Genomic DNA, 27,215 nt, shown 5'->3' on the forward strand with positions numbered 1-27,215 from the left:
CCCCTGCCCCGCTAGTTGTGGCCCCTCTAAAGAGCCAAGAGATGCAGCATTGGGGGGAAACTGTATGAGCAAGGAGCTCTACCCAAATACCTTAATTGGGACCAGAACTGTTGACTGTATCCGTGAAGCATTTGGTGTTTGGGGTGAGCAGTGTGGCGGCTGTCTTTGTACATGACACCCATTCATCACTGGGGAGATCAAAGAGACCCACAGAAGCCCCCACCAGGAACAAAATAACTTCAGGGGATGTTCAATGTGGAAATGCAAACTGGGGTACACCCCATCCACCACCCCCATTCCAGATAAGTCTAAGGACCCAGCAGAGAAATTTCGGGCAATGGAAAGAGGCAGAGGTCATCACCACGAGGAGACAAGGCACAAGAGGTGAGGGAAGGAGAACATTTGTGATCCATTGACGGGTAAGAATTCATAGACTGTTTAATCAAGGAATCCCTAAGCTGGGCACACAGAACGATGTAAAACAATTTATCACTATACACAAAAAGTCAGTAAAAATTGAAAACAGCTAAACATATCTTGTTTCTGTGCCGATAGGGAGGCTTCCCAAAACAAACACATTTTTAATGGGTACCTCAAGGCGTGCCAGCCCTGCAGGGCGCCTGGTCTGGAGAAAACAAAGCTCCTCCTCCCGCCAGCCATGGAGCAAAGGTCAGGAGGTTCTTGCAAGAGTGCAAGCCCCATAGATTGAAGCAGTTGAGGGGGCGTATGGCGGGGCGGGGGGCAAGGAAATTCTTCAAGTAAACTGATGGAAGCAAGATAGAAATTTATAAGCATATGGATGGAGAGAAGGAAATTCAGAGGGAAAATATGATCTCTCCTCTGCATGAGGAACTGCTTGGGGCCACCAGTGAAGATAAGCCTTGACTGGAGCCTCCACCTTCCAAGGCAAGCGTCCCTAGGTTGAGAGGATAGATAGAGAACACTGGAGCTGCTGGGCCTTTGGTTTGAAGAAGCCAGGTGACAGTGGTCATGTCCTGGGGATGCTGAGCCCAAGTGGCCTCCAAGACCTGGCCAAGATGCCTCTTGCCAGTCGGCCTGCAGGCAACTCAGCCGGCCGGTTGGGTTCAGCTGATGGCAGCTTCTGCAATCTGGCAGCTGACCCAGCACTTGCCAAGGCAACCAGTTCAGCCAACGCATGCTTAGCTTCTCTGCCCAGCAATGGGCTTACTTGGGAACAAGCCTTTGCCAGGGGAGACGCCGGCCACATCCTGCCCTTCCTCAGCAATGCTGTCAATCACACAGGAAGAGTAGCTGGCTGACCATGGGGCTTATGGCCATGCATTCAATGGCCAAAATGCTTGGGAGAAGCAGCCGACCCTCCTGCTTGGGGGGTAGGGGTGCTGGTAGTGAGACAGAGAAGGAGAATTCCTGGCAGGTGACTCTGGCAATTTGGCCCTCTCTTTTTGTTTCACACAGCTGAGAGGGAGGAGTCTGCACGAGGCAACACCCCTTTCACCATCAAGCAAGTAGCTGAAATGGCCAAGAAGAAGGAAAGAAAGGCAGTGACTTCCTGTGTCAATGGTGTGCCCCTCTTGCAAGGGTGACCTTCTCTCTGGCCCCTCCATCCTCAGCCTTTGGGAAGTCCCCAAGCCCATGTTCAGCTCACCACCCTGACTGGGCATGTGCAGGCATTTGGGGATGATCCTCATGGGAAGCCAAATTGCCATTGCTTACATATTATTATGATACGGAAGGGGGGGCATGTCTTCTTCACCCCTTCCGCCGGTCACCAGAGGGTCCGAGGTAATGACCTAAAGGGCACCCGGCCCTACATCGACCCCTCAGGCCCCACACTGTTACACAAGCACCAATTTTCTTGCTTTCGGTGCCAATTTACTCCATTTCTCTAGGACTCCATGACACCTCCTCTGTCCTCCATAATCCCTCAAGCGAGGTGTCACGTACACACAGGAAGACCCTAATCCCGTCAAATCACTCTGCCAAGCCCTTCCTCTGGGCAGTGCCAGGTGACAGACTTTGCATACCTGGACTATTGTCCTCTCGTCACCGGTACTCAGGATGTATTTATCTGTGCATATCTCCAGCTCTGCTTATTCCCCCCTCCCTCCTCCATATGTTAATCCTGTGTAACCCAACCTCTTATTAATGTATTCATGATGTAACCGTGATGTATTTTGCACTGTATCCTGGGACATGGAGGGAAGTTTTAAAAGTTCATGTCACCCCTTCCTCGGGGTTCAATCTCGCCTTGAACCTGTTGCGCAATAAACTTGGATCTTCTGCATCTTGCTCCTGTCTCCGGCTGAGCTCATTTTCCTCCGCAGGGACCCGCGGACTTAGTCCGACAAGCTGGGTGGCAGAGCAGGCTCGCACCCAGATTTTACCGTAACATCATCATCATCATCATTATTATTATTATTATTATTACTACTACTACTACTACATTGGTACCTCGGGTTACATACGCTTCAGGTTACATACGCTTCAGGTTACAGACTCCGCTAACCCTGAAATAGCACCTCAGGTTAAGAACTTTGCTTCAGGATGAGAACAGAAATCGTGCTCCGGCGGCGCAGTGGCAGCAGGAGGCCCCATCAGCTAAAGTGGTACCTCAGGTTAAGAACAGTTTCAGGTTAAGAACAGACCTCCAGAACGAATTAAGTTCTTAACCCGAGGTACCACTGTATTATTATTATTATTAAATTTGTATACCAAAGATCACAGGATGGCTCACAGAGCTCTTATGGAATGGGAGAGAAGGAGCAGAAGGAGGAGGCTTCCTTGGCCGCTTGGAGTCTGGAGAGAACGCTGGCTGCATGGTGGCCTGGCTGGCTGACCAACTGCCCACCCCCTGCAAGTCAGAAGTGGGAAGACAATGGAACATCTTCAAGCAATTCCCTGAAATGGGCTTTTCCCAATTGAGGCCTGTCAGGGAAAGATCTCCCCATATTCCTGCCACTCATCACTCCAGAGGAGTTCAGGCCAATCCCTGGAGGACAGCAAAATCAATGGTCCATCTCCCCCACCAGCCCCAGAGCTGCTCCTGCTTCCTCCCCAATCAACTGCCATTCCAGGCACAAACAGCAGTGCATTGATTTATTTTTTATTTTTCCATTTTGCAGAAGCACCATTTGAAAAATCCTATCAGCACAGCAAACCAAGTCCTGCCAGCAGCTGTGGGAGAAGAGGAACAGCAGCAGGAGGAGAGGACCCCTCTTCATTTAACCCAGAGAGCTCAGCCTCTCATCCACCAGCGGTGGAGGCAGAAGCCTTCCTGTCAGCCTGAGCAATCAAATCAAGCCCCACAAGGCAGCACCAACACCGGGGAGAGACACGGCCAGACAGCTGGACAGGGAGGCGAAGGTTTAGCACCATCCCAGTCAACACACCAGAGGCAAGGGATGGCCTCTTGTGTCATGGTGGTGCCAGATGAGAAGCAAGGAGTTCTCTGCCTTCTTCCTCTCTGTCATTCTGTAGCACTGGTTGTGTCTAGCCAGCCTCTGGCCCTGAGCCTATCCTTGCACTCTCCTTGCCTTATAATTTCATCAGCCATTCATGTGGCCCCACTCCCCTCTCCTCCCCAAACCAAACTTGAATTGTTGCAATGCCCTCTCTGTGGGGCTTCCCTTGCACTTGAACTGCAGCATTTTGCACGCACCGCAGCAAAGCAAGATGCTGCCCGTTTATGATGCCTTTTTCCAGAGCCCCGTGCTGCTTCCCACCAGGCTAAGTTCATGGTGTTGCTGTGAGGGACCAGTTTGGGACCAGTTTGTTTGCAGGATTGCGGTACCACTTTCATCTGCAGAACTGGTACAAGTGCCACGTGATCTCCATTCCACCCGTTAAAAAACTGATCTTTTGGTGTGGCAGCACTTATGCTTTGGAACTCCCTGCCTCTTGACATCACTGTTTTCTTTTCAGTGCTGGCTTGTGACATTTGGACACATAGATGCTGGTGCATTTTAATCTCTTTTTAGTTTATTGCTGATTTAATTGTTTTTAAAATGTTTTTAATTATTGTTTGAAACCTTTTTCATTAATCATTTTAACATTTCTTGTAAAGTGCGTATGTTTTGCTGCAACCAAATGGTATATGCATTCTGTTACATAATTGAAGAATAAAGAAGCCAGGCTGCAGGGCTTTGCTTTTGTGCTCTGTAATTCACCAGGAATCCAGCAATGGCTAATGCTGAGGCATCCTTTGCTGGATGCCTGGGAGAGAATTTTCCAAATGCAGCCCAGTCAGTGTTGCAGAAGCAGATTCAGTTTCACTCAGGCTTCTTGTCCCATCAGTCCTCATGAGAGACTAAGGGGTGCTCTAAAACCACCGAGCCTCAGGCTTGCCGATTGGAAGGTTGGTGATTCAAATCCTTGCAATGGGGTAAGCTCCTGTTGCTGTGTCTCAGCTCCTACCAACCTAGCAGTTTGAAAGTACACCAGCGCTTCTTGAAAACACTGACACCTTGGATCTAGAAGGATTTAACAATGTATTTGGTTGGCATGCATATTTATGGTATGAAAAGGTGAAGGTGCACAGAATGTTTAAAAATCACATTGTTAGGAAAGCGTTGTTTAATGTGTGGATAAGGTATAAAGATCTACTTGAAAACAAAACACCAAGGTGGTTGTCTCCAATGGAAGCAAAAGCTCTAAAAAAGCTCAATATGGAGGCCAACTGGCCAAAATATTGGGAGATTTTGGAGCAGGAGGGGGATACATTAAAACTGCAGAGTTTTGAGAAACTAAAAAGCAAAGTGCGAGACTGGCTTCACTATCATCAGATAATGGAGGCATATAAATTGGATAGGAAAATTGGCTTCCAGGTGGAAAAATCAAAATTAGAAATAGAACTATTAGAACCTAAAGCTAAGATTTTGTCAAGAATGTATAACTTGCTGTTGAAATGGAATACACAAGATGAGACAGTGAAATCTGCAATGATTAAATGGGCACAAGATGTTGGTCATAACATAATGTTGGCTGACTGGGAACGGTTATGGACCACTGGTATGAAATTTACGGCATGTAATGCCTTAAGAGAAAATATTATGAAAATGATATATAGATGGTACATGATACCAGTCAAGTTAGCTAAAATCTATCATTTGCCCGATAATAAATGTTGGAAATGCAGAGAAATTGAAGGCACATTCTTCCACCTTTGGTGGACGTGCCCAAGGATTAAGACCTTCTGGGAAATGATCTATAATGAACTGAAAAAGGTGTTTAAATACACCTTCCCGAAGAAACCAGAGGCCTTTCTCCTGGGCATGGTCGGCCAATTGGTGTCAAAGAAAGATAGAACCTTTTTTATGTATGCCACAACAGCAGCAAGAATACTCATCGCACAACACTGGAAGACACAAGAGCTACCCACTCTGGAAGAATGGCAGATGAAAGTAATGGACTATATGGAATTGGCTGAAATGACCGGCAGAATCAGAGACCAGGGAGAAGAGACGGTGGAAGAAGACTGGAAGAAATTCAAAGACTATTTACAGAAACATTATAAGATTAATGAATGTTAGAATGACATCAGATTGAACGTAAAAGGTTATTAGTAAAAAGTTGTAAAATTAAAAGATTCAATATTTAAGACATTAAGGAGATTAAGTTATATTAAGATACTGAAATTAAGATAAGGATCAATTAAGGTAGAGGGAAGGGATTTGCTGATTAAATATAAGATCTGGAATACAGTGAAGGGAGGTATGGGGAAGTCGGTGAAATAAGTGAATGCAAGAAATATTATGAAAATGGAATTGTTTTTATTGTTGCTTTTTTCTTTTTGATGTTTTGTGTTTTTGTAATTTTGTATTTTTCTGCTTTTTCTGCTTTTTCTGTTTCTGTTTCTTTTCTGTTTTACCTTTTGTGTCAAAAACTTAATAAAAATATTTTTTTAAAAAATGAAAGTATACCAGCGCAAGTAGATAAATAGGTACCGCTGCGGCGGGAAGGTAAACAGTGTTTCTGTGCGCTCTGGTTTCTGTCATGGTGTTCCATTGTGCCAGAAGCAGTTATTCCTGCTGGCCACGACCCAGAAAGCTGTCTGTGGACAAACGGCTCCCTCAGCCTGAAAAGCGATATGAGCGCCACACCCCATCGTCGCCTTTCACTGGACTTAACCGTCCATGGGTCCTTTACCTTTACCTTTGCCCAGGAGCTATTTATATGGTGGTCCCTTTCAGTGCTCAGCCTCTGCCTGGTCTGCACAGGTGAGCACAAAAGGCAAGCAGGAGCATTTGGGAGTGGCTTCACTCTTGCATCTCATCTTCACTGTGCATTTCTTTTTAAGTCCAGCTACCTGTGCAGCAGGGAAACGTGCCACTTCCAGAAAAGTGCCAAAATGTATTTCAGAAACTGTTTCAAACCCCTTGATGAGGTGGGCCCACTTCCTTCCATGCATGGCGGTGGTGAAGCAAGGAGCTCAGGACCCCAAACGTTTCGAAAGATTGGCAGAAGGGCAAAGTGTGGCATGTTTGAACAATGCACAACATTGCTCATGTTCTCTGCAGTGATGCTCACATGGCCATGTTTGCTATCACAACAGCAACAGACCCACTGGTTGTGAGGCAGGGAAAGGACAGTGCAGGGAGCAACACAGGGTCAGTTTTGACGCTTTGGCCTGCCTGAGGAAGAGGACTCTGGGCCAGAGTGTGTGTGCAGAGAGGCCCCAAGGAGGAAGAGGAGGAGCCTTCGGGGCATCCCTCGCATGAAGGCACTGCAAGCGGCTCTTCCTGAGGCCACCTCTTGGCTATAGCCAACTTCATGTGCATTCTCCATATTAATAAATGGGGGACAGGGGGCCATAAATCTCACAAGTGTCAATTTGCACGGGGCTTGCTCTTTCCCTGGCTACGCACTGGCACCTTTTACAGCCCATTAATTACTTTCCCTAATAAAGTTTGACAAAATGATAACTTGCTCATGAAAAGTGTTGTAATAAATACATTTTCCTTAACTTTAAGCCACTCTTGCATGCCTGCCTCATAAACTTTGGTTGCGGTTCAGCACCTTAGTCCCTCTCTTTACATATATATATATGTCTCCGTCACTGAAGGAGCCAGGAAAGGATGCTTCCATGAGCTCGTCACCACAGGGTGGTGAGTCACATCATGTGGTGAGCTGTGAGGTTCAGAGGAGGCAACATGCCCTCCCTCCCTCCCTCCCACCCCCTCCCCGGGACCCACAAGCCGAGAGAGCCACACTCCTGTCCTGCCAGTTGCGGCTTCTTCTTCGCGCTGACCTGCCAGGGCTCTTCTCTTGTAACGTGACCCATGGAAGCCACCCAACAAAGCTTGGGAAACGGAAGGTGTTCCAGGGTTGGGGCAAGTTGCCTTTGGATCCGCCTGCCTCATCTCCTCCTGTTCCAGAGGGGCAGAGAGGCCAAGCCAGGCTGGAGCCCAAAATACCTTCCAGGGTCCTTCTCCCAAGTCTTCCCAATTAGGAGCCATCTGCTCAGGGGACTTATTTATATGGTGACTTTGGCACTGGATCTTGTCCAACTGTTTCACTGAAAGAGCTGAGCTTGAAGCCTCTATAAATACCTCAGTGTGTGCTTAAGCCCAGGAATTGTGGGAATGTTAAGGAAGGTAGGAGAGGATATATTGTTTTGATATTATTCCTCCTCACTCACTCTAGTGAGTAAACAGCAGAGCACATTCCCTTTGCAACTTATTGGAAGCAAGTTGATGATTCGTTGTTGTTTAGTTGTGGCCAACTCTTCATGACCCCATGATGATTCGTTAGAATCCTATAATTAAGCAATCCAGTCTGGCTTGTTCCTAGTAAATTTCCCCTTTATTTCCCTCTTAAAATAATAATAACACAACACAGTCTTCTTTAAAAGTAAGAATCAAGTTTTACTCACATTCAGTTCACAGCAGTAACTCTGAAGGCAGGCTCTACCTTGTGGCTACAGTGAAAGAAGCCTGGGCTACATCTCAGACTTTCTGCCTGTGGGCTCCATCCTATGTGAAGGTTGAGCCATGCGCTGGCTAAGAGCCAGGAGAGCAAGAGACCAAGAGAGAGATGGTTGCGTGGCCAGCCCTTGATGTGGTCAGCTAGGGTCATGCCCATCTACCTGGTCACACACAAGGGGAGGAAGCTCCAGAGCAGGGAGGACAGGAAGTCCTCCCTGTCTGGAGCCACATTCCCCTCTGTGTCCGTTCTAGGCAACAGGAAAATGTTGTACGCAACTGCTCTGGTAATAATACACCCCACAGGAATGAGTGGAAAGTGCCCAGCCAGGGAGGGAGATCATGCGGCTCTCCAAGATGACATTCTCTGTAAGAAAAAAAATGTAAAAATTCCTTCCAGTAGCACTTTAGAGACCAACTAAGTTAGTTATTGGTATGAGCTTTCATGTGCATGCACACTTCTTCAGATACACTTCTTCAGATCTCTGTAAGAACGTAGGAGCTGCCTTCTCCCAAGACAGACCTTTGGCCCATCAAGCGACGTTCACTTCGTCCACACTGAAGGGTAGCCAGGACTTTCCGGGGCAGAAGCCTTTCCCAGGTCTGCTTGGAGATGCTGTCAGGGCCTGCAAAGCCCAGTGGCTCTCCTGCTGAGCTACAACGGCCCTTCCTCTCCCCTGTTGCTAGGGCTCATGCCCTGGAAGACTGTGGGGCCAATTCCTGGTGATGCCATGGTGGGTGGAGCCCTGTCTGCCCAACAGCTGCTCTGCTCTCTTGCTCCTTCCAGGAGGTCTAAGGAGTGTGGGAGCCTAACAGCAAGAGGCTCTGTGTGGCCAGGGAACATTCGTATTTGCAAGTTCAGGGGAAGGACTACTTTCCACTGGGGTCTGGTGGGAAGCAGCAGGGTGGGTGTGACCCTGCACTGCCTGAGGTATGTCAAATGCAAAAGTGGCTTCCAAGTGCTGGGTGCTTCTGCCAGCTCACTATTGCACATGGAATCAGCCCCTGAGGGTCTTCACACAGGCATTCTGGGCTAGGAGTGTGTGACCTTAGAGAAGACCTTTGGCCAGGTTTGGAGCCCAATGTCACTGAGCAAGGGAAGCTACTTAACTACTGAAAAGAAGACAAAAATGCCTGGGTTATCAGTACAACAGGTACCTGGCACTGTTGGGTTGCTTCCAGGCCCAGCTTCAATGAGGCAGCCCAAGCAGCTGAAAGGGGGCTTGGGACGGGGGGGGGGGGGCATGTCTGTCTACCCGCCTGCTTGGAGATCAGCCATGTATATCAGGGAACAGCCACCACAGTTTGGCCATGGACATTACTAAGGATGCCAGCACAGGGACTTGGGCCCACCAGGAGAGCAGGCATGAGGATCTCAGAAATGGCTGTCCACCTTGCCTCCCACTGGTCCTTACCTTGATGTGCAACACCTGCTGCAAGAGCTGTCAGGAGGCAGAGTTGGGTGGGGCCGAGTGGTCATCAGTTCTGGCCCCAAAGACCTATAGACAGCATCACAGTGGGGGGTAGGCTATTTCCAGTAGAGATGACCCTGAGGAAAGTTGTTACAAAGGCCTGTGCCCCTGACCAGTAATTCCAGCTTTTGATTCCAGTACAGTACTGTAATGATAGCTTTTTATTGTTTTATGGTTTCTTATTACTATGATATCATTTTATTGTAGAAAACCATTTTGGGAGCTCCCCCCCCCCTTTTTTAATGAAAAGTGACCTAGAATTCTTTATGACAAAATAAATAACACTAAAGTCAATAGGCCAATTATTGTCATGATTTTTTGATACTAGAAGGTCAAAGAGGCTGGAGGAGGGGGGCACTGGAGTATCATCTTCCTTTGCTATTCTGGACACAACTGAAGATCTTTGGGATAGATGGACAACATATCCCACCCCTACCCTCGCCTAAATCATCTAAGATGCAGCAGGTGCTGTACTGAAATCATCTCTCTGGAGTAGACCAGCAATCCCTGGCTCAAAAAACAAACCACCCATTTTGCTCCTTGGAAAAAGGACCACAGATAGAGGGAGGGTGGTAAATGCTAAGCACCAGCCCCTCACACTTCATCAGTCAACGGCCCATCTAGTCCAGCATCCTGTTCTCCCAGTGGCCAACCAGATGCCCACAAGCAGGATCCCAGCACATGAGACCTCTCCCCTCTTGAGGTTTCCAGGAACTGGTATTCAGAAGCATCACTGCCTCTGACCATGGAGGCAGAGTATAGCCATTGCGGCTAGTAGCTTTCAAAAGCCCTCTCCTCCATGAATTTGCCTAATCCTCTTCAAAGGCCATCCAAGTTGGGGGCCATCACTGCTGCCTCTTGTGGAGGTGAGTTCCATAGCTTAACTACTCACTGTCTTTCTTTTATGCGTCACATTCCAAGTTTTGCGGTCTGGAGGTAAGGCATTCTCGAGAAGCAGACAGGACACCAGAGACCTACAAATGGGGTCTCAAACCAATTGTACAGGGATCACAGCACAACGGAGTTTCTAAACTCCTCTCTTAGATCCCCCTTCTCTGATGAAAATGGCCAGGTAGCTTTCCACTTCAAACGAATCCCATATTTGCATATTTCAAGTCCTGAAGGCGAACCTCACAAGGAACCAGGATACATGAGAGAGGTCAAACTGTCCACCTCACCGCGGGCTTCCGGGTTGGCGCGGCTGTCTAATGGTGGATTTCCTCCGCTGCGGAGGAGACCACTCCCTGGAAAGAAGGGTCTAACCGCCACGGCGAGGCGGAGACCCGTTAAAAACCATGGTCGGAGGAAGACCGTGGGCTTGGGGTTCGGCACGTGCCTTTAGTGCCCCCCTACTCGCGGGGAGACCCCGGTTTCGGGGCTCCGGAGCGACGTGGGGTGAGCGGCATGGAACATCGAATCGATCGCTGTTTTCAGGGAGTGAAGCCGCACAGCTGTTGCCAGAAAGCACCGACTTTTCCTGTGGACTTTTGGACTCAAATAAACTTTGTAAGTAACAGAATTGGACTACAAAACTATCTGAATTTGGCACTTGAACATGAAGGCATAAACAGGAAGCCCACCTTCCGTTCTGTAGAAAGAACAAAGCAAAGCCGCTACAAGCTGGAGCCTTTGAAAAGTGTTTTGCAAAGTATAAATTTTTACCGTTTAAGTTTTCTGAACCCCCCCCCCCCCCTCGGAAGCAGGGGAAGAGGGGGAGACTCTTTTGATGGATTATTGAGCCCTGCAGGACAGTAAAAGTTGACCCAAGTTATTGCCATCTCAAGCCCTGGGACCGGGCTGTCAGTCTTTATAACTTAAAAATAACATTAACGGAGGAATGGACTATACTTTTTATGGATGGAGGATCAGAGACATATTTTTCTAGGTATTGACTTGTGGTTTTTGAAAGAAAAAAGGAGCGAAATGGTAAATTTTTGTAACTGAAGTGAATGGAAAATAACTAAAGTAAACTGTTGCCAGCTGTCGCATGTCTGGGAACTGGGATTGTTACATTGTTACACTGGATAGAAAATTCCGAGGAGACTACAGATAAGAAGCTCTGAACGTGGCCTTGAAGGGCAGCAGACAATACTGAGAAAACAAGCTTGAGAATATGGCTGAAAGAATAATAGCTCTGTTGGATCACGTTTTAAACAAAGTGAGCATTCTTGAACAGGGTGTCTCTGATCTGAGGGAAAATGTATTGATTTTGGTACAGAAAGGGAACAATTTAACAGATGTGGCTCGAGAAAAGGAATCAAATTCACAAAGTCAAGCACTGGAGAAGAGGACGAACCAACCAAAACCGGTTCTGATTCTGCAAGAGGAATCTCATGTGGAAGTCTCAGTAACAGAGCCTCAAATTGATGGAGATAAATTTAAGTTCGAGGTTACTGAGGCTGAAGGACAGATTTGGAAAGGCAGTGGCCCTTGTGGACTGAGGGATGCAGGATGGATGATTAATATGCTGGAGGGTGGCACTGCGGAAAAGTTTGGAAAGATGGAGCATTGTAACCCCAAAGAGACTGTGGAGTACGCTGTGGAATACTTTTTGGCTTATGAACTGAAATATGAAGTTTGGGCAAGCGTACTGAAGAGGATTAAAGGAGATGTTGGGAAAGAAGCTCTTTGGGACTTAATTTCAGGCCGGAAAAGAAACTTGCAGGCAGTCCAGGGAGACGACTTGAGAGCCTCGGACATAAGGGAACCGGGTTAGGGATTTAATTTGTTGACAGGAAAGACTGATAAAAATTTGTAAAAAGGACTGGCAGAATCCGAAACCAGGGGGATGAGATGGTGGGAAAAATTGGGAATCTTTAAAAATAGTATTTAGTATAATATGGCATGATTAAGAACCTTTGGGAGATGGTGGAATGATTCTATCTGGCTTTAGTGGAAATAACATAAGGATTTAAGACATTAAGATACAAGGGTATATGATTTAAAAGTATAAGATCTAAGGTTTTTTTGTTTTCTTTTCTTTTTGCTTCTTATCTGGTGAATTGGAGCTTGGATAATTTCTTTTTAGATGCTTACTTAAATTGTGATGTGGACGAGAGAACAAGGTATAAATGGATTAAGGTAAACAAATGAGTAAGCAGTGAAAGATGGAAAGAATTTGCTGACCTGATTAAAAACTGGAATACAAAAAGGGAGGTGGGAGGAGGCCGAGGAAATAAGTTATTGGAAAATAGAATTTGAAAAATGGAATTTTTTTTTTCTGAATGTTTTTGTTTTGGGCTCTTTTTTTGTGTTGGTGGGAGGGGTGGAGGGAGGGTGTGGGTTTTTCTTTGTTCTTCTTTATGCATTTTTGGGTTTTTGCTTTCTTCCCCTTTTTCTTTTTTCTTTATTTTGCTGTATCTGATTCTCTTTTGTTGTTGTAATTTTTGTGCTTTTGGAAAACTATTAAATATTATTATAAAAAAAAAACTGTCCACCTCACCTCCCAGGACGGGCCTCTGCCCCCCCCCCCAAGGGTTCCTTGTTCCCAGTTTAGCCTTGCGGCTGAGCCCTGTTGACTCAAGCTGGGCCAGAGCGAAAGGGCTACTGTGGGATCAGGAACCCTGAAGGGCCACTGCTTGCTTCTCCTATAGATGCAAAAAGGGGGCTTCGTACAGGAGGACACAAAGGGGTCAAGCTCCCCACCTATCCTGGAAGAAGCCTTGCCTCGCATACCTCTTCCTCCCCCTTAAGAAGCAAGAGCACACCTGATGGAGCAGATGCATCTTCCATGGGGACCTCAATTTAGGGAACATTCCTTCGCCTGGTGCTCTACACATACCCCAAGCACAGGCAACCCTGTTTCCTCAATGGTGCACCCCAGGCATGCACCCTCCACAGGCCAGGATATTATGGTGCCTGGAGCCCCTTATGGCAGGGAGCAGGTGGCTCAAGTAGAGAAGCCATGCATTGCTCACAGGAAGAGGACCCTCTGCCCACCTGACAACTCCACCCAATGCTCTCCTCTTAAGTCCCTGAAAGAGAGCCAGCCTCTCCTCCTAATGGGGAACAGGCAAGCTTTCATCCATAAGGCGGATGAGGGATCTCCCACCTCCACTGCCTCAAAAAGGCACCTGGTGAGCACATGTGCAAATGTGAGCACTTGAAAGGCAGGTGATGCTATAAGGCTCCTCATTGGTTGACAGCTTCCCAGGGTGCCCCCCCCCTCCTATGAGAAGCAAAGCTGCTGGGGCCATTGATCCTTCTTGCAGACTGAACCAGGGAGAAGGGCATTTCGCCTTGACCAAGCCATGGTCCGAGGGGGAATTTGCCCATCTTCTGCAGGTCTTCACCCAGTCAGCCCTCAGCTGCCAATGGATACTTGTAGGCTGTGTATACACAAACATTTACAGTGGCACCTCGGGTTACGTACACTTCAGGTTACAGACTCCGCTAACCCAGAAATAGTACCTCGGGTTAAGAACTTTGCTTCAGGATGAGAACAGAAATCGCGTGCCGGCAGTGGGAGGCCCCATTAGCTAAAGTGGTGCTTCAGGTTAAGAACAGTTTCAGGTTAAGAACGGACCTCTGGAACGAATTAAGTATGTAACCCAAGGTTACATGTACTGCGGCTCCACCACACCAAACTCAGTGTATGCATGAAGGTAGCCCCATCCACACAAATTGTGTACATCCTTGAGAAATACTATTTGATGAGTTTTCCCTCAAAGCAGCTTCCATCCTGCGGTGCAGCTGCGCTGGGGACATTTGAGGAGGGAACAGCGCATGTGCAAATGACACCTTCACAGAATGAGCATTGTGAGGGGGAGGTTTCAGGCACAGAATGAGGAATCAGGGAGTGCACATTAAGCAAATGCATCCCTGCCCGCTCTCTGGCGTGTACAGCAGTGTAAAAATGCAAGGTCCAACCACCTATGGGACCACTGGGTTCACCTCTGCAGAAAGCCATTTTGCTCCCTAAGTTGCACCCCTGGGCCTCCCTTTGCTGCGATTCAGAAGCTGTGACTTGGCTTTGGTGAGCCCCTCAGTTCTAGCCTTTGCCCCTCTCTTGTATTCTCATCAGGCCCACCAAAAGCAGTTTGTTCAAAAAGGCAGGGTCGCATTTTGTAGCTGCTGCCTCCTCCAGACCCAGCTTCCTCCTCCAGCCACAAAAGGCCTCTGCTTGTCCTGGGGCGCTAACAAAACATTGCTGTGTGTTTGGGTTAGGCAGCAGGGGGTTAATGAAAAAAGCCCCACCAAGAAGGAGGAGGGCTGCAGGGCAGGGCCCTCCAACTCCCTGCAGCCTTGCACTTATTGAAGAATGTGGTAATGTGCTGGATTTTATTCAGTGGGGGGGGGGGGGGTAGGGGCTAGAGCTCCTCTCTGTCCCCAGAAAATTCTCACAATGCGGTTAAACAAAGAGCTCTTCACAAAGAGCAAATTTACACAGCAAAGTTTTCTTGCAGGCTAGAAGAATCCCAGCATTATAATGGGAAAAGTGGGGGTGGGGGTGCATTTTGCAGAGGATAAAAGGGCATGGAGAGCAGCTGCCCCCACCCCAACCTCAGAGCAGAAGATTCTGTGTCAGTTAACCTCAGCCTATTAAATCCCCACAGGCTCCTCACCAAAGCACAGCCTCTCTGGGAATACGGGACTTTTTGTTCAGAAGGTAGGATTCCGTGGCAGGGGTCGTGCACTGGGTTGTTTGCAAAAAGGCAGGCAGTGAAATTATCACCCCATCAGCACAATTACATCAGGGCCCTTAACGGACCCTCAGGAGACCCACATTAGATACACACCAATATGTACCTGGCTGTGCATAAACAACATGGAGGCACCAGCCGCCCAATAGATCAATGGTGGTGTGAAGGCCAGCTGCCTGCCCCGACCCCCGCTCTGCAGAAGGAAGGCAGTCCCACTCAAAGAAGAGATAGTTGGTAGGGGGGAGGCGTGGGTGTAGCAGGGGGGTGGGGCAGCTGCCCCCCTAAATAAATAAAAACACTTAACTATCCAATTGCATTGTAGATAACTCAGTTCTGCCCCCTCCAACACAAAGCCTAAAATAAATCCTGGTGGCGCTGTGGGGTAAGCCACAGAGCCTAGGACTTGCCGATCAGAAGGTCAGCGGTTCAAATCCCCACGACAGGGTGAGCTCCTGTTGCTCAGTCCCTGCTCCTGCCAACCTAGCAGTTCGAAAGCACGTGAAAGTGCAAGTAGATAAATAGGTACCGCTCCGGCGGGAAGATAAACGGCGTTTCCTTGCGCAGCTCTGGTTTGCCATGCTTAGTCATGCTGGCCACATGACGCTGTACGCCAGCTCCCTCGGCCAATAAAGCAAGATGAGCGCCGCAACCCCAGAGTCGGCCACAACTGAACCTAATGGTCAGGGGTCCCTTTACCTATGCGCCTGGGAGGAAGGAGACTAGATGCCCATCCTGAGTTAGCAGCACGTGAAACAGGGGACCAAACAGGCACAGAGCAAACCTGCTCTTCACAACTATTAGGGGGAGATTTCCATGGGGCATTTCTTTTTAAAATGTTTCAATCCAGGCCCCCTCACACCAGCTGGCTCACTCGCTGGCAGGTGTTCACACAGAGGGCCTTCTCCTCCGCTGATCCGTGCAGATCATGACCTGCATGCCTATCAAGCCACTGGACCCCATCAATCCCACTGACATGCCTGCCTGGATTGCCTCCAAAACTGGTTGGGACTTGGAGGGATGTGAGGAAAATTGTAGACAGACTCAGGGCTCAGCCACACTTCTGCTTGTCCTATTGCTAGAAAGCACCTGTCTGAGCAGTTTCCCTTTGCCGTGCCGCTGTCCATGGAAAACCTGCTCTCTAGTGCTAAATTGGCACAAACGTCAATCCGCGGAAATCCCACAGGTTTTTCAGGAGGAAAACAAAAGGATTAGCCCTTAGCCCCCAAATTTACACAATGTCTGCATTTTGCTAGTTACTGCATATTAAAAGGAGTTCCACCCTTTATCAAACACACTGTACTAAAGAGGTTCTAGGTCTTCTAATAAAGGCTAAAGAGGCCGAATAGCCCAGACAAAAAGGCCTCTTTTGTCCTCCTCTCCTCCAGAGAGGAGCCTGTCCAACTGAATCAGGCATTTTGGAGATCCTCCTGGTCCAAGACAGCAGCAAAAGCAACAACATTTTTTAGTTTTTTGTTTCTTTCCTCAAAGGCAACGAAGGGGGCACATGATAGAGGTCCATAAAGCAATGCATAGTGTGGAGAAGGTGGATGGAGACATTTTGGGTTTCTCCATCCCAATACTAGAAGCTGAGGTCATCCCATGAAAGTATGTGGAGGGATATTCAAGACTGAGAGGAAGTATGATGGAACCTGCTTGCTTTGTAATGGTAGCTACCAACTTAAGTTGGCTTTTCAAAGGGCAATTAGACAACTTCATGGGCAATAAGCCTCTCCAAGGCTACAGTTGTGACTGCTGTGCGCTACTTCCAGAACGGAAGAAAGGCCTGCTGGATCAGGCCCAAGGGGGCGATAGTGCTCATGTCTTGTCTGTAGGTTTGCTGACAGCATGTGCTTGACCACTGTAGGGAAGTGGAGGCTGGACACGCCTTTAGTCTGATCTAGGAGGGATGCAGGTGCTGCTGCAAGAGAAACTATCGGAGACACGTCTTATCTCTACTTTCCTGCTCCCACTCTGCCTCACCACTTTGATCTCAATGGATCCCAGTATCTGCAAACACCTGCCCTGCAGATTTTACTTTATTTGGCCTGCCTGCTATGCTAACAGCAATGGCATCGCTATAACTCTTGGAGATCTGCGGAAAGAAAAGGTTAAAATCATCAAAATGGCATTCCTTGATTGGCACAGATGTGGGTGGCAGTGAAAAAGAGGGGCGGATGCCCCATTTAGAGAGGAGAAGCTGGAAACATTTGGTCTCAAACAAGCACATTCTGAAAGGCTGTTGACGTGTGACAGCTGGGAGGGAGGAGGGCCCCCCCCCCTTGTGGGCCACCAGAGGCAGAGATGAGCTTTGGCCGGACCCACCCAGCCCTTCTGGATAAGCGAGCGCATGTTGCCCTCTCTTCTGGCAAAGCTGGCCAACAAGCGGAGAAGAGGAGAAGGAAACACGCTCCCTGCAGCACTCCAAAACAGCGGAGGAGGAGGAGGAGAGAAGATATACAGAATTGAAGGCAAAAATATCCAATAGTCACCATTAACATCATATTTATTGTTATTTAGTTGCTCAGTAAAACATATACAGATATATACAATATGCATGAATACAGAAGACTGCACTTTACATATTTTAAAAAAGAAAAAATAACACTCACTTTTCATGAGCTTTTGTCACAGTCTTCCAACCAAGCATTGAGAAATGAATTTAAACAAAAATTCCAGAAAGGGGAGGGGGGCGAGAGGAGGGAGGGGAAAGGGTAGATTACAGATTGCCCTCCACATTCATATCTTACATGTGCAATAATGTTTGTCAGGCTGAATTTGCTATGCAGTAAGGATTTGTCAGGGATTGGGGAAGGGATTTCTTTTTAAGGAATTAGATTCAATACAAAGTAATAGCATCATTTTGTCTTTAAAAACCGATTGTAAAGCTGCAGTTGTTTTAGGGGTGGTGAACACAGACAAAGCAGCAAAGTGGGAGTCCCCTGAAATTTCATCTTAGAATCTCTCTGCAGAAATGAGTTGTCCAATGTTTCTGGTTTATTGTAGGTCAGTTTTCATCGTAAGAGAAATAATTCTGCTGAACAGTTCCGGACTTCCTATTGAAGTGAGGCGAAATCTAAGAATTCAAGGAAAGAGGGTTCTGCGTGTGCAGAGACTCAGACCAATGTCAGAGCAAATTAACCTGATTACGGTTCTGACAGAAGCCCTGCTTTTCAGAAGGAACAGCCAGGCTGGTCGGTGGAGCATCCAGCTTTGGAGAGGATTTCCTGGCTGCCATGAAAGCAGACTATCCTCCCTGCCCAAGTGCCAATTAGGGCAAGCAACCTATCAGCCATCTCTCCCCAATACGAGGGTCTACAGCCAGTTTCTTGTGATTTCCAACTTGCATGGGGTGGGTACCAAACAGGATGCTGTCAGCAGGGGTTTGCTGAGATCCATTTACTTAGCTGCAAAAGTACTTTCTGGCAATGAAAAATATTTCAATTTGGAAACTTTCTCCCCCCCACCAAATTGCCTGAATGAGAGTTTAATCTACTGGATGGTTTTTAAAGTTCCTGTTTTGTTATCATTATTAATTTCTTATTCTTTAATAATTTTCGTATTCTTTAAACACTTAAAATTTCAGTTGTGTTGATTGCTCAAGAAAGCATAATTTTAAAAAGAAAACAAATTAATGTTGTTTAAAATAATATTTTGTGGTTTGATGGGAATGTCCCCAGGCCAACAGTGCTCCTAGACTGGGACTCCAGGCAGCAGCTCATCTGCATGGTCTCAAGGGGGGGGGGGAGGCTCCTCCAGCTCTGCTCCCCAGGCCCATCGCCCAGAGGTGGCAGGCGCCAAAGGGTGGAAACCCAAGCCCTTCTGAGTAGCAGACCTCCTGCCCAGCAGGCCTTGCTTCCTTCTCTTCAATGTGCCTGCAGCAAGGAGGGACAAGTTCATTCCTGTAAGGCAGTGTTTTGATCTGCCTCCTGCAACAGAGGGGGAGGGGGATTCAGTCACAAACCAAATTCCCACTGCCCTGAAAACCAGACTTTTCAGGAGAAGGAGCATGATGGCCAAAGACACAGGAGAGCATGGGATGATTGCTGGATGACACCATGTCCATTACCCATCCTGGACACAAGTCAGAACGAATGCTCAGTGAGCAGGTCATGTGGAAGGGACCAAAGACTCTCCGGCTGGCCTGGAGTTGCAAATCTCGCAGGGAGAAAAGAAGAAAATGTAAAATCTAGCTTTAGCTACATGAAAATAATTTCACACAAATCTGAGTAGACATTTAAAATGCCTTCATTTGAATTTCTTGGGTTTAAGAAAGAGGAGGCGGCCTCCTCCAATTAAAGGAAACTAACCAGAAGAAGAACAGAAAGTTAGGAAAATGCAGTCAGTGAGGCAAAGGTTGAAAGAACTGCCTTGCCCAGAGCCCCAAAGGGCCTTTCCTTCATCCCAGGAAAGGCCAACAGCAAAGAACATAGACTTGCTGGGGACTGCTGCTTCCTAGCTGCAATACACCCTGCCCAAAAGCAGGCAGAGGAGGTGCCTTCCCACTCCACAACTTTCCATTCCCATTACCTCACCATTTACACGGCTTTACAGTATTATGGTTGGGGGGCCCCCAAGGGCTTGGGAGGAGATCAAGCTGCAGCAACAGCCTGTGCCTGAAAAGCAATGGCCCAGACAGGTGGAAGCTAACAGGCTCTTTCTGGGGACGGCTGATCTGAAGACCAACAAGTCCCTGACACCTTAGGGTTTCCCTTTGCTGTGATCCGCCCTTCAGAGAATCAAGGCAATGCCAGCCAGTGACCACTTGCCCATACAGCTTCAAGTAGCTAAAACGACAGGCACCCTGCTTTAAAGCTGGCTATGGAATTAACCCTTCTGAATCCAAAATGTGTTCAGCCTGCGAATCATGCTCAGCCTGCCTCTTCTGGCCCATGCAGTATTAGCGCCATGGGAGGGGAGAAGGGGTCTCATGTGGGCATGAGAGAGAGAGAAGGGTGGGAGGCACAGACAGACAGGAGAGCCCTTGAAGTGCACAGATGGAAGCAGCAGGAACTGGATCACAAAAGGAACTGCAGACTGTGGCAGACACCCACATCACTCAAGCAGCTTTCTAAATCTCATGTGGCCTTACCAACACATTTTTGGCATTTTCTAAGGGCCTTTCCAAATTCTCTCACACACACACTTGCCCAAATAAGGCCAGTCCATTTGTTAACCACCCAGCAACTGTTGCCTCAGGCAGTGGACTGGGAGGGGTGGCAAATGTGCACACCCTATGCCAGTCTGCCTTGCACATGCCCATCATCTAGTGCCCCAGGAGCAAATGGACCAGCAGTGCTCCCACAGGTCTTGCTGGTGGCACTGGACCACCCAGGACTTGCTCTGAGCAAGGTCCTTCTGCAGTGACATATTCTAGTGAGGTGGCCCCAGAGAGCGCTTGTGCTACTCTTAAAATTTAAGAGCAATTTTAGGACACTGGAAAATGGCAGAGGCACAGAAAATATTTGGATCCCCTGGTCCCAAATGCCCCAGTCTGCCAAATTACCTAGGTTCCCCAGGATTCTTCATCAGAGCAAGGCATGGTCAGCCGGGAGGTTCTGCAGAACCTCAGACTACCTGCTTCTTTCAAAAGCCCCTTTGCCTCAGGGGGCAGAATGTCTTGCGCTGGCCTTGCTCAAAGCCTAGAGGCAGAGGGACTGGAAAAAGCCACTCAGTAGTGCCAATGCTACTTAAAAGTGATGGGAGGGACACAACTTGCGTGACATCTCTTTTTAGGGTTCCCTGGGTTAATGGCACAGGATGTGCTCCTCTGAAACACTCCTCGAAAAACCGGGGGCTCCATTAGACTCCAGCCAATGGTTGGTTGGCCTGTGCTAAATCTGCCCCAAATGATGATGGCCAGTGGTTTCCAGCAAATGCTAGTTTCATTGGACAGAGACGGGGAGGGGGGGACCACCAATGAAACTAGCACTTTCCAGCAGCACGGTAGAGAGTGGGGCCTGCCCAGCTTTTCGGCTCTGCCACAGGGTCACAGCTTAGCCCTGCCCTAGAAGAGCCCGAATGATTCAGCAGCCACTCCTGCCCTCAGCTGCCTCAGCCCAGTTCCACAGGATGACAATAGGTTTTTTAAATGAAATTTAATAAATCCCTGTTTCAATTGCTTTAGCAATGCAAGCCTGTAAGGAAGCATACACTTGTCACACAACCAGGAACAACACTGAGCTCAGCCGAGACAAACTCTGTCCCTCCCCAAGATGGCCGGCAGCATCAGGAGCGAGGAAGAAGGAAAAGCACCCTCTGCTTGCTCACAGGCCTTGGGTGAGAATCGGTGCCCTTGGAGGGAAGCTGCCACGGAGACACACGGCTCTGTCCCCTGCTTGGGCAAGTGGCTCTGCCTGGCCCTCTGGCTGCTCCAAGAAGAATGGGGACAGGCAGCAGGAATGGGGGGGGGGGGGGAGCAGCTTGCACCCCCCCTTCCCCCTCTCCTCCTAGTTTTGCTCTCTGGAAAGCAACAGCACAGGCTGAATCCTGGACTGAGCATTACAGGTTTGGCTTGCAGGAGGTGCACAAAAGCTCATCATCCATTCGGTGGCTTTAGGGTGGCAATTTCACTTTGAGGAGCATTTTAATCAGGACAGAACAAAGCATGGCGGGGGAATGTGTACAAAGTAAAACCGCCTTGCCTCATCACAACATACCGAGAGACAAGGAAGGCCTCAGCTAGCCAGGCAGCCAAGATCAGTCCTCCTGTGGGTGGGCACCCATCTTTCAGGCAGACGCATCTTACAGATGGGTTAGCAGTAGGAACATACCATGGTGAGAGATGTTTTTTAAAAAATCAAGGTGAGCTTTATTTTAAATTAACCCTTTCCAGTCTCTATGCCGCTAAGCAGGTACCAACTTAGAAAAAGAGTCCGACTCGCAGGAGTGGCCCTTTAAACAAAAAAAGAAAGAAAAGAAAAGAAAAGATCCTCCCCCCCCCCCCCACTTCTTCTTCAAGTCAGGGCAGCCACAAAAGTCCCAAATCTGTTAGAGATGTCCGAGTGCAGGGATCTCCACGTTGGCACCGCAGTCCGGCCCTTCGCTTCGCCCATGTCGTCCGTGCAGTGGACAGAAAGGCACTGCAAATGGCTGCCACTCTGTGCCGCGGCCGAGGACTTGCTTGAGGGGAGGTCGTGGGCTGCAGAGGGTAGACAGAGAGGTTATGGTCAGCTCAGTGTAGCAGCAGCAGCAGCAACAACAACAACAGAAATAACTCAATGCACAATGTTCTCAGGCTTCTGATGGCAGCCTCAAGCAGTTGGGATTTCTCGGAAGAAGAAGGGAAAGGAATGTGGGAGGAGGAGGAGGAGGGGAGTCAATGACATCTGTCAGGAAGGAAGGGTGGAAGGGGAGTGTGGCAGGAGTGGGAGGGAGGGAGGGAGCCAAAGGGTCCACAGGAGTTGTTCTGTCGCCCAAGCTGTGCATCATTTGGTACAGTGCTATAGAAATTTATAGAAATCAAATAAAACAGAAGCTGCATTTATGCAGCAAGGTTCTGCTTAGCCTTTTGTCCCCAAAACTAAAGAAATCTGAATCACTTGCACTGTATCTTTAATCTCTTTATTAAAGGAAGTTACACACTTGGCAATAATACCCATATCTCAAGGCAGCAAACCCTGAAGGTATCAAAGTAACAAGCAAACATTTCACAACCTGGCATTATTATGCAAAAGGCTATGCTAGCAGCGATGGATTACGGCACTTTCTGGGTGAGAGAGAAGCAGAAACACGGGTGCCCATCCGCTCCCCACCAGCCTAGTCCACCACCACCCTGAAGACCAAACTCAGACGGTACTGGAAATGAGGGATGGGCAAATCTGCCAATTTCACTTTCTAATTTGTCCATTTCTCCATATTTTCTCATTAGTTTGCTTTTTTAAAAAAAGTCCTCATGAAAATTCATCAGTGGATTCCTGCTAATGTTCGTATGGAATTTTACCACATGTACATTTCTGCAAAGCCATTTTCACTCATACATGCATTCCTATGCAGGCTAGCATTACTCATTTTTGTTCACATTACTTGACCAGAGAACTGCATTGCAAAATTTGGAGAAGTGTGGATGTAAAAGGATGGCTCTTTCATGTGAATTTGGTAGGTTCACCTTTATTTTAACAACATAATTTATATGCTGCTTGATTGTGCAGGGAAAACCCCTTTAAGCAGTTTATTATAATATAAATAAAATATTAAAATTCTCAGTAAAAAGAGAAGAAGTTTTAAACAAGCATATATGAAAGCGTTTAAAATCTGCAATAGGTAAAGAAAGACAAAATGCATTTAACTACATGTCTGGATAGGCTTGACTAAACAAAAAGGTTTTAAGCAGGGTCTGAAAGAATGCAGCAAAGACACATGCCTATCAGCAGGCAGGGAGTTCTAAAGTGTAGGTGCTGCCACAGTAAAAGATTGATTTATTGCAAGTGCAGAATGAGCATTATGTTGCATCTGTAACAGCAGCAGTTCCACAGATCAAACTTTAAATGCAAACCAATCAGATTTCTCCCTTATCCCTACCTGGAGCACAGGGTCACGAGAAAGAAGCTGCCTGCATCCCAGGTTGCCTTTGAAAGCAACTGCAGGTCCTCCTGCCCTGCCTCAAGATGGGAAATCCCAAGTCTCTTGGGCTTCCAAGTAATGAATGTCACCCTAAGCCACAGGCTGCACACTCACCACACAAACAATGGCAACTGCCACACCCAGAAAAACCAAACTCTGTGCCAAGGAAAGAGTAAATTTCTCTTACTTTGCATAACTTATTTTGTTTTCTCTCCACATAATTTATTCTTGCTTTATTGTCTTGCGGCGGGGGGTGGGTGTCTTTGCCTCTATCCCCAAACTACTGGAAATCTTATGCAGCTGCCCCCTTGGGCCAAATGGGACTTTCCCTGGTGCAGATGGCCAATCTGCATTTCTCCCCTACCTCTCCTGGGAACTTCCAACAGCTGAATCAGACTCATGACATGATGTCGCAGAGTTCAGCATTCAGCATCCCCCCCCCCCCCATCCAAATACACAGGCAGCAGTAGCCAATTAAGTGGTGCAAGGGCAGGGAAAAGCTGAACACAATGGCATCACGCTGCTTGTCAGCTTCAACTAGACATTCCCAGGGGAGATGGCGAACGGATGTGAATGGTGACAGTTGCACAATATAGGTAACATCAAGTTTGGGCTTCTGGCTTCTAGAATTCCCCCAAGGACTGTGCACACAATTTCAAGCAAACATTTTTAGCCATAAGGGATAGAAACTTGGAAAGGAAAAGTTGAGGTTCCCAAGAAGCTATTTTTTCTATTGCTGTTTTCCCCCCAGAATCCAGCCTCTAAAATAACAAACCTGGTTCCTGTGGAGCTTAGGAACTGCCTCCCTTTATCAAAACTAAGGGCGCATCCACACACCTTCTTTGTCCACTTTTTTTTTTGCCCCACTGGTTTCCCCAGGAAACCCCAATATTTATTGCTGAATCAGAGCAAACATCAATTCAGGTTTTCCGTGGAATTGTTTTCACCACTAAAGAGTGGGCTTTTGCAGGGAAAGCACTAGGGCAAAAATAAAAGTTCCTGGACCCAGGCCTAGAAATGCAGACTCTTTTGCACACACGCGCGCGCGCACACACACACAGCAGTTCACACTGTCATCAGATTTAAAAAGCAGTAAAGCACCCCCTTGAAGGCTGCTTTGCAGTTCCAGAGCTCCCTACAGCCTTGAAATGATTAGCCTGAGCACAATGCAAGAGTTTTCTAAGCAGACACTTCTGTCTTGGTGACAAAGTTAAATAAACACAGGTCATTTTTCATTATTATATATTGTACCTTTTAAAATACTATACCACCCTGCCCGAGTCTCATGAGTGAGAGATGAGTTCAAATCAGCACAAGTTGTACAGCCAAGGAACACACGTGGGCCCCAACTGATCTAGTCCATTCTTCCTCTCCTTCATGGTCCTAATTGGAGCTCAGGAGATCACAAGAACATCAGACTGTGCCAAATTTGACGGCACAATCCTGTCTTGGGTTTTAAGTGAATTGGCTTGGTGGATATTTGTATGAGGGTTTCCCAGAGAACGGGAGATAGGGAGGTTAAGCCTTGGAGTCTGCTCAACACTGGCAGCTATTATTTATTATTTTCTTTTAATATTTCCATCCCACCACTCCACCAAATCTAGGCCTCTCCCCTCCTTGATAGAGAAATCCACAAACTAGGGGTGCCTATTCAGACTCACTAACCAGACGACTGAAAACGGCTGCGGCAGCAAGTTTTGCTATTAAAAAACCTTATGCCCTGATCTCACTGGGGATTGTGCAAACCTCCCATCTGATCCTCCCATGGAGCTTTCGGTCCCACATAAACACAAAACCGCCTCCATCAGTGCTGGCAGACTATAGTGACAGGATCCATGCTGATTGTGCCGCTCAAGCCAAAGATCCCACCAAAAATGTGGCCTCATGAAAGTCTGGCCACATCAATGGCAAAGGGGAAGGAGGTCCATCTGTCGGGCTTCTCAGTGTCCTCTCTGCCTTCTTCTCCACCACAGAAAGCAGCTCTGTGGCATTTCTAAGCAGCACCTGCACTCTCCTCTCCCTGCCACCTCTTTTAGTGCACTGAAGGGTTCTGTGGCAGGAATGCCTGTAGTAGCAAGGAGCTGAGCAGCTGCGATGTCACACAAGGTATATCAGAGGCAAAGACGACCAGTCACGATGGCTGTGTATTACCTTCCCACAGGCCCTGAATATTAGCTGCTGGGGACTGAACCTGGGAGATGCCTAGTGCACTCATATCCTGCTTTTGTGCGGGGCAGGGGTCCCCCCCCCCCAAGAGACATCAGGGGGCCTGAGTGGGAAGCAGGACATTGGAATACATGGGCCCCCTTTGGCCTGATCCAAACAGGATTCTTCCTACGTTCTTAGGGATATTTTGACATGCTCAGTGAAGATTTCTAAAAACATGAGACTGCCAACAACCAGAGAATGAAAGGTCAGCTGGGCTGGAGAAAACTCTCACAGAGGCTTAGGCAGGTGAAGACAAGCAGCATCAGCAGAGGAGGCTGAAAGGGAGGTGAGAAGACGTTCCAGGAAGCCAGAAGGCAGCCACAGAGGGGGAGCAAGGGGGGAGGGGGGGCAGAACGCCGGCTGAGGATCAGGGAGTCCAAAGGAAGCGGAACAATGAGGCAGGGGGCAGGAAAGCAAGAAGCCAAGGAAATGCTGGGGCCAGGGGGCTGCAAAGGAGAACGTGGGGCCAAAGACAAGCCCACAAACCCTTTCTTCTCAGGGTGGGGTCTGCCAAGGCAGAGCGGCACAGAGAAGGACGTGGGGACAAAGAGTCCAGGCACACCCTGGGCCAGGATGCTCGGTAGGGAGGGGGACGGGGGCTCTGCTTTAGCACTCTTTGTGGCAGCAGTCAAGAGGCAGTGCTGCCGCTACCAGGAGGGAAACTGGACAGGGTGCAGGAGAGAGCCAGACCTTCCTTGCTTCTCTCTTCAGAGCACCTGCCTTCAGAAGGAGCCTCGGGAACACGCATCCTTCTGCTTCTGCAAGGAGCAGGAAGCAGCAGCACACAAGGCCACGAGTCCTCAGAAATATCACCTGCCAGCAAAGAAGGCATCTCACACATCACCACCTGCAAGGAATGTTGAATTATGAGCCTACCAGCAGCTTAATGAAGGCAACAGGAGACATGGCAGGAAGGCCAGAAGCCGTCTCTTTCTTCCGAAGCGATGGGGGGGGGGGGAGGCGGCAGAAGCACAGGCGCATGCACACACACACAACCAAGGAGCAACTGTGAGCCTGGTCAAGGTCTGGCTATCCAGCGCTGTCAATTTGCTCTCGCAGGAGGAAGAGACCTGCCTCAAGGCTCATCCCTTGCACCTCTCAGAAGGCTCTGACAAAGCCCTGCAGCTACAGGCAGTCGTCGGCTGAGCCAGGGTTGCATCCTCCCAGCCCAGCGTGGGGCTGGCCGATGGCACTCGGCCCTCTGTGGCCAGCCAACCGTGAAGCTCCTTGATTAAGGTTAAGGCTCAAGGCTCAAGCCCCATCTTCTGGGAGACTCCCTCCTCCTCCTCCCCCCGTCATGCGCTTTGGTGCACAAGGCCAAGCGCTCCCCAGTGGGAGTGGCTTCCAGGGCTGCTGCTGCTGCTGCATCTCGCTATTAAAATTACTGCCTTAGGACAAGATCTTTTTCACTAAGTCTCCCCCGTGACAGTTTG

General features: G+C 48.3%; 1 protein-coding gene across 1 annotated transcript in view; it reads right to left on the minus strand.

Annotated features, from left to right (window-relative positions):
• Positions 1-17,500: 17,500 nt before the first annotated feature.
• MN1 (MN1 proto-oncogene, transcriptional regulator) overlaps positions 17,501-27,215 on the minus strand; it is a 41,310-nt gene continuing 31,595 nt past the window's right edge. The window contains exon 2 of the mRNA XM_083419021.1: positions 17,501-22,153. Within this exon, the coding sequence (XP_083275147.1) occupies positions 21,969-22,153 (185 nt within the window). The 3' untranslated portion in view covers positions 17,501-21,968. The remainder of the gene's footprint in view (positions 22,154-27,215) is intronic.

The sequence above is a fragment of the Podarcis tiliguerta genome, assembly GCF_965153285.1.
Source record: "Podarcis tiliguerta genome assembly, chromosome: 16".
In the NCBI taxonomy this organism is placed as follows: Eukaryota; Metazoa; Chordata; class Lepidosauria; order Squamata; family Lacertidae; genus Podarcis; species Podarcis tiliguerta.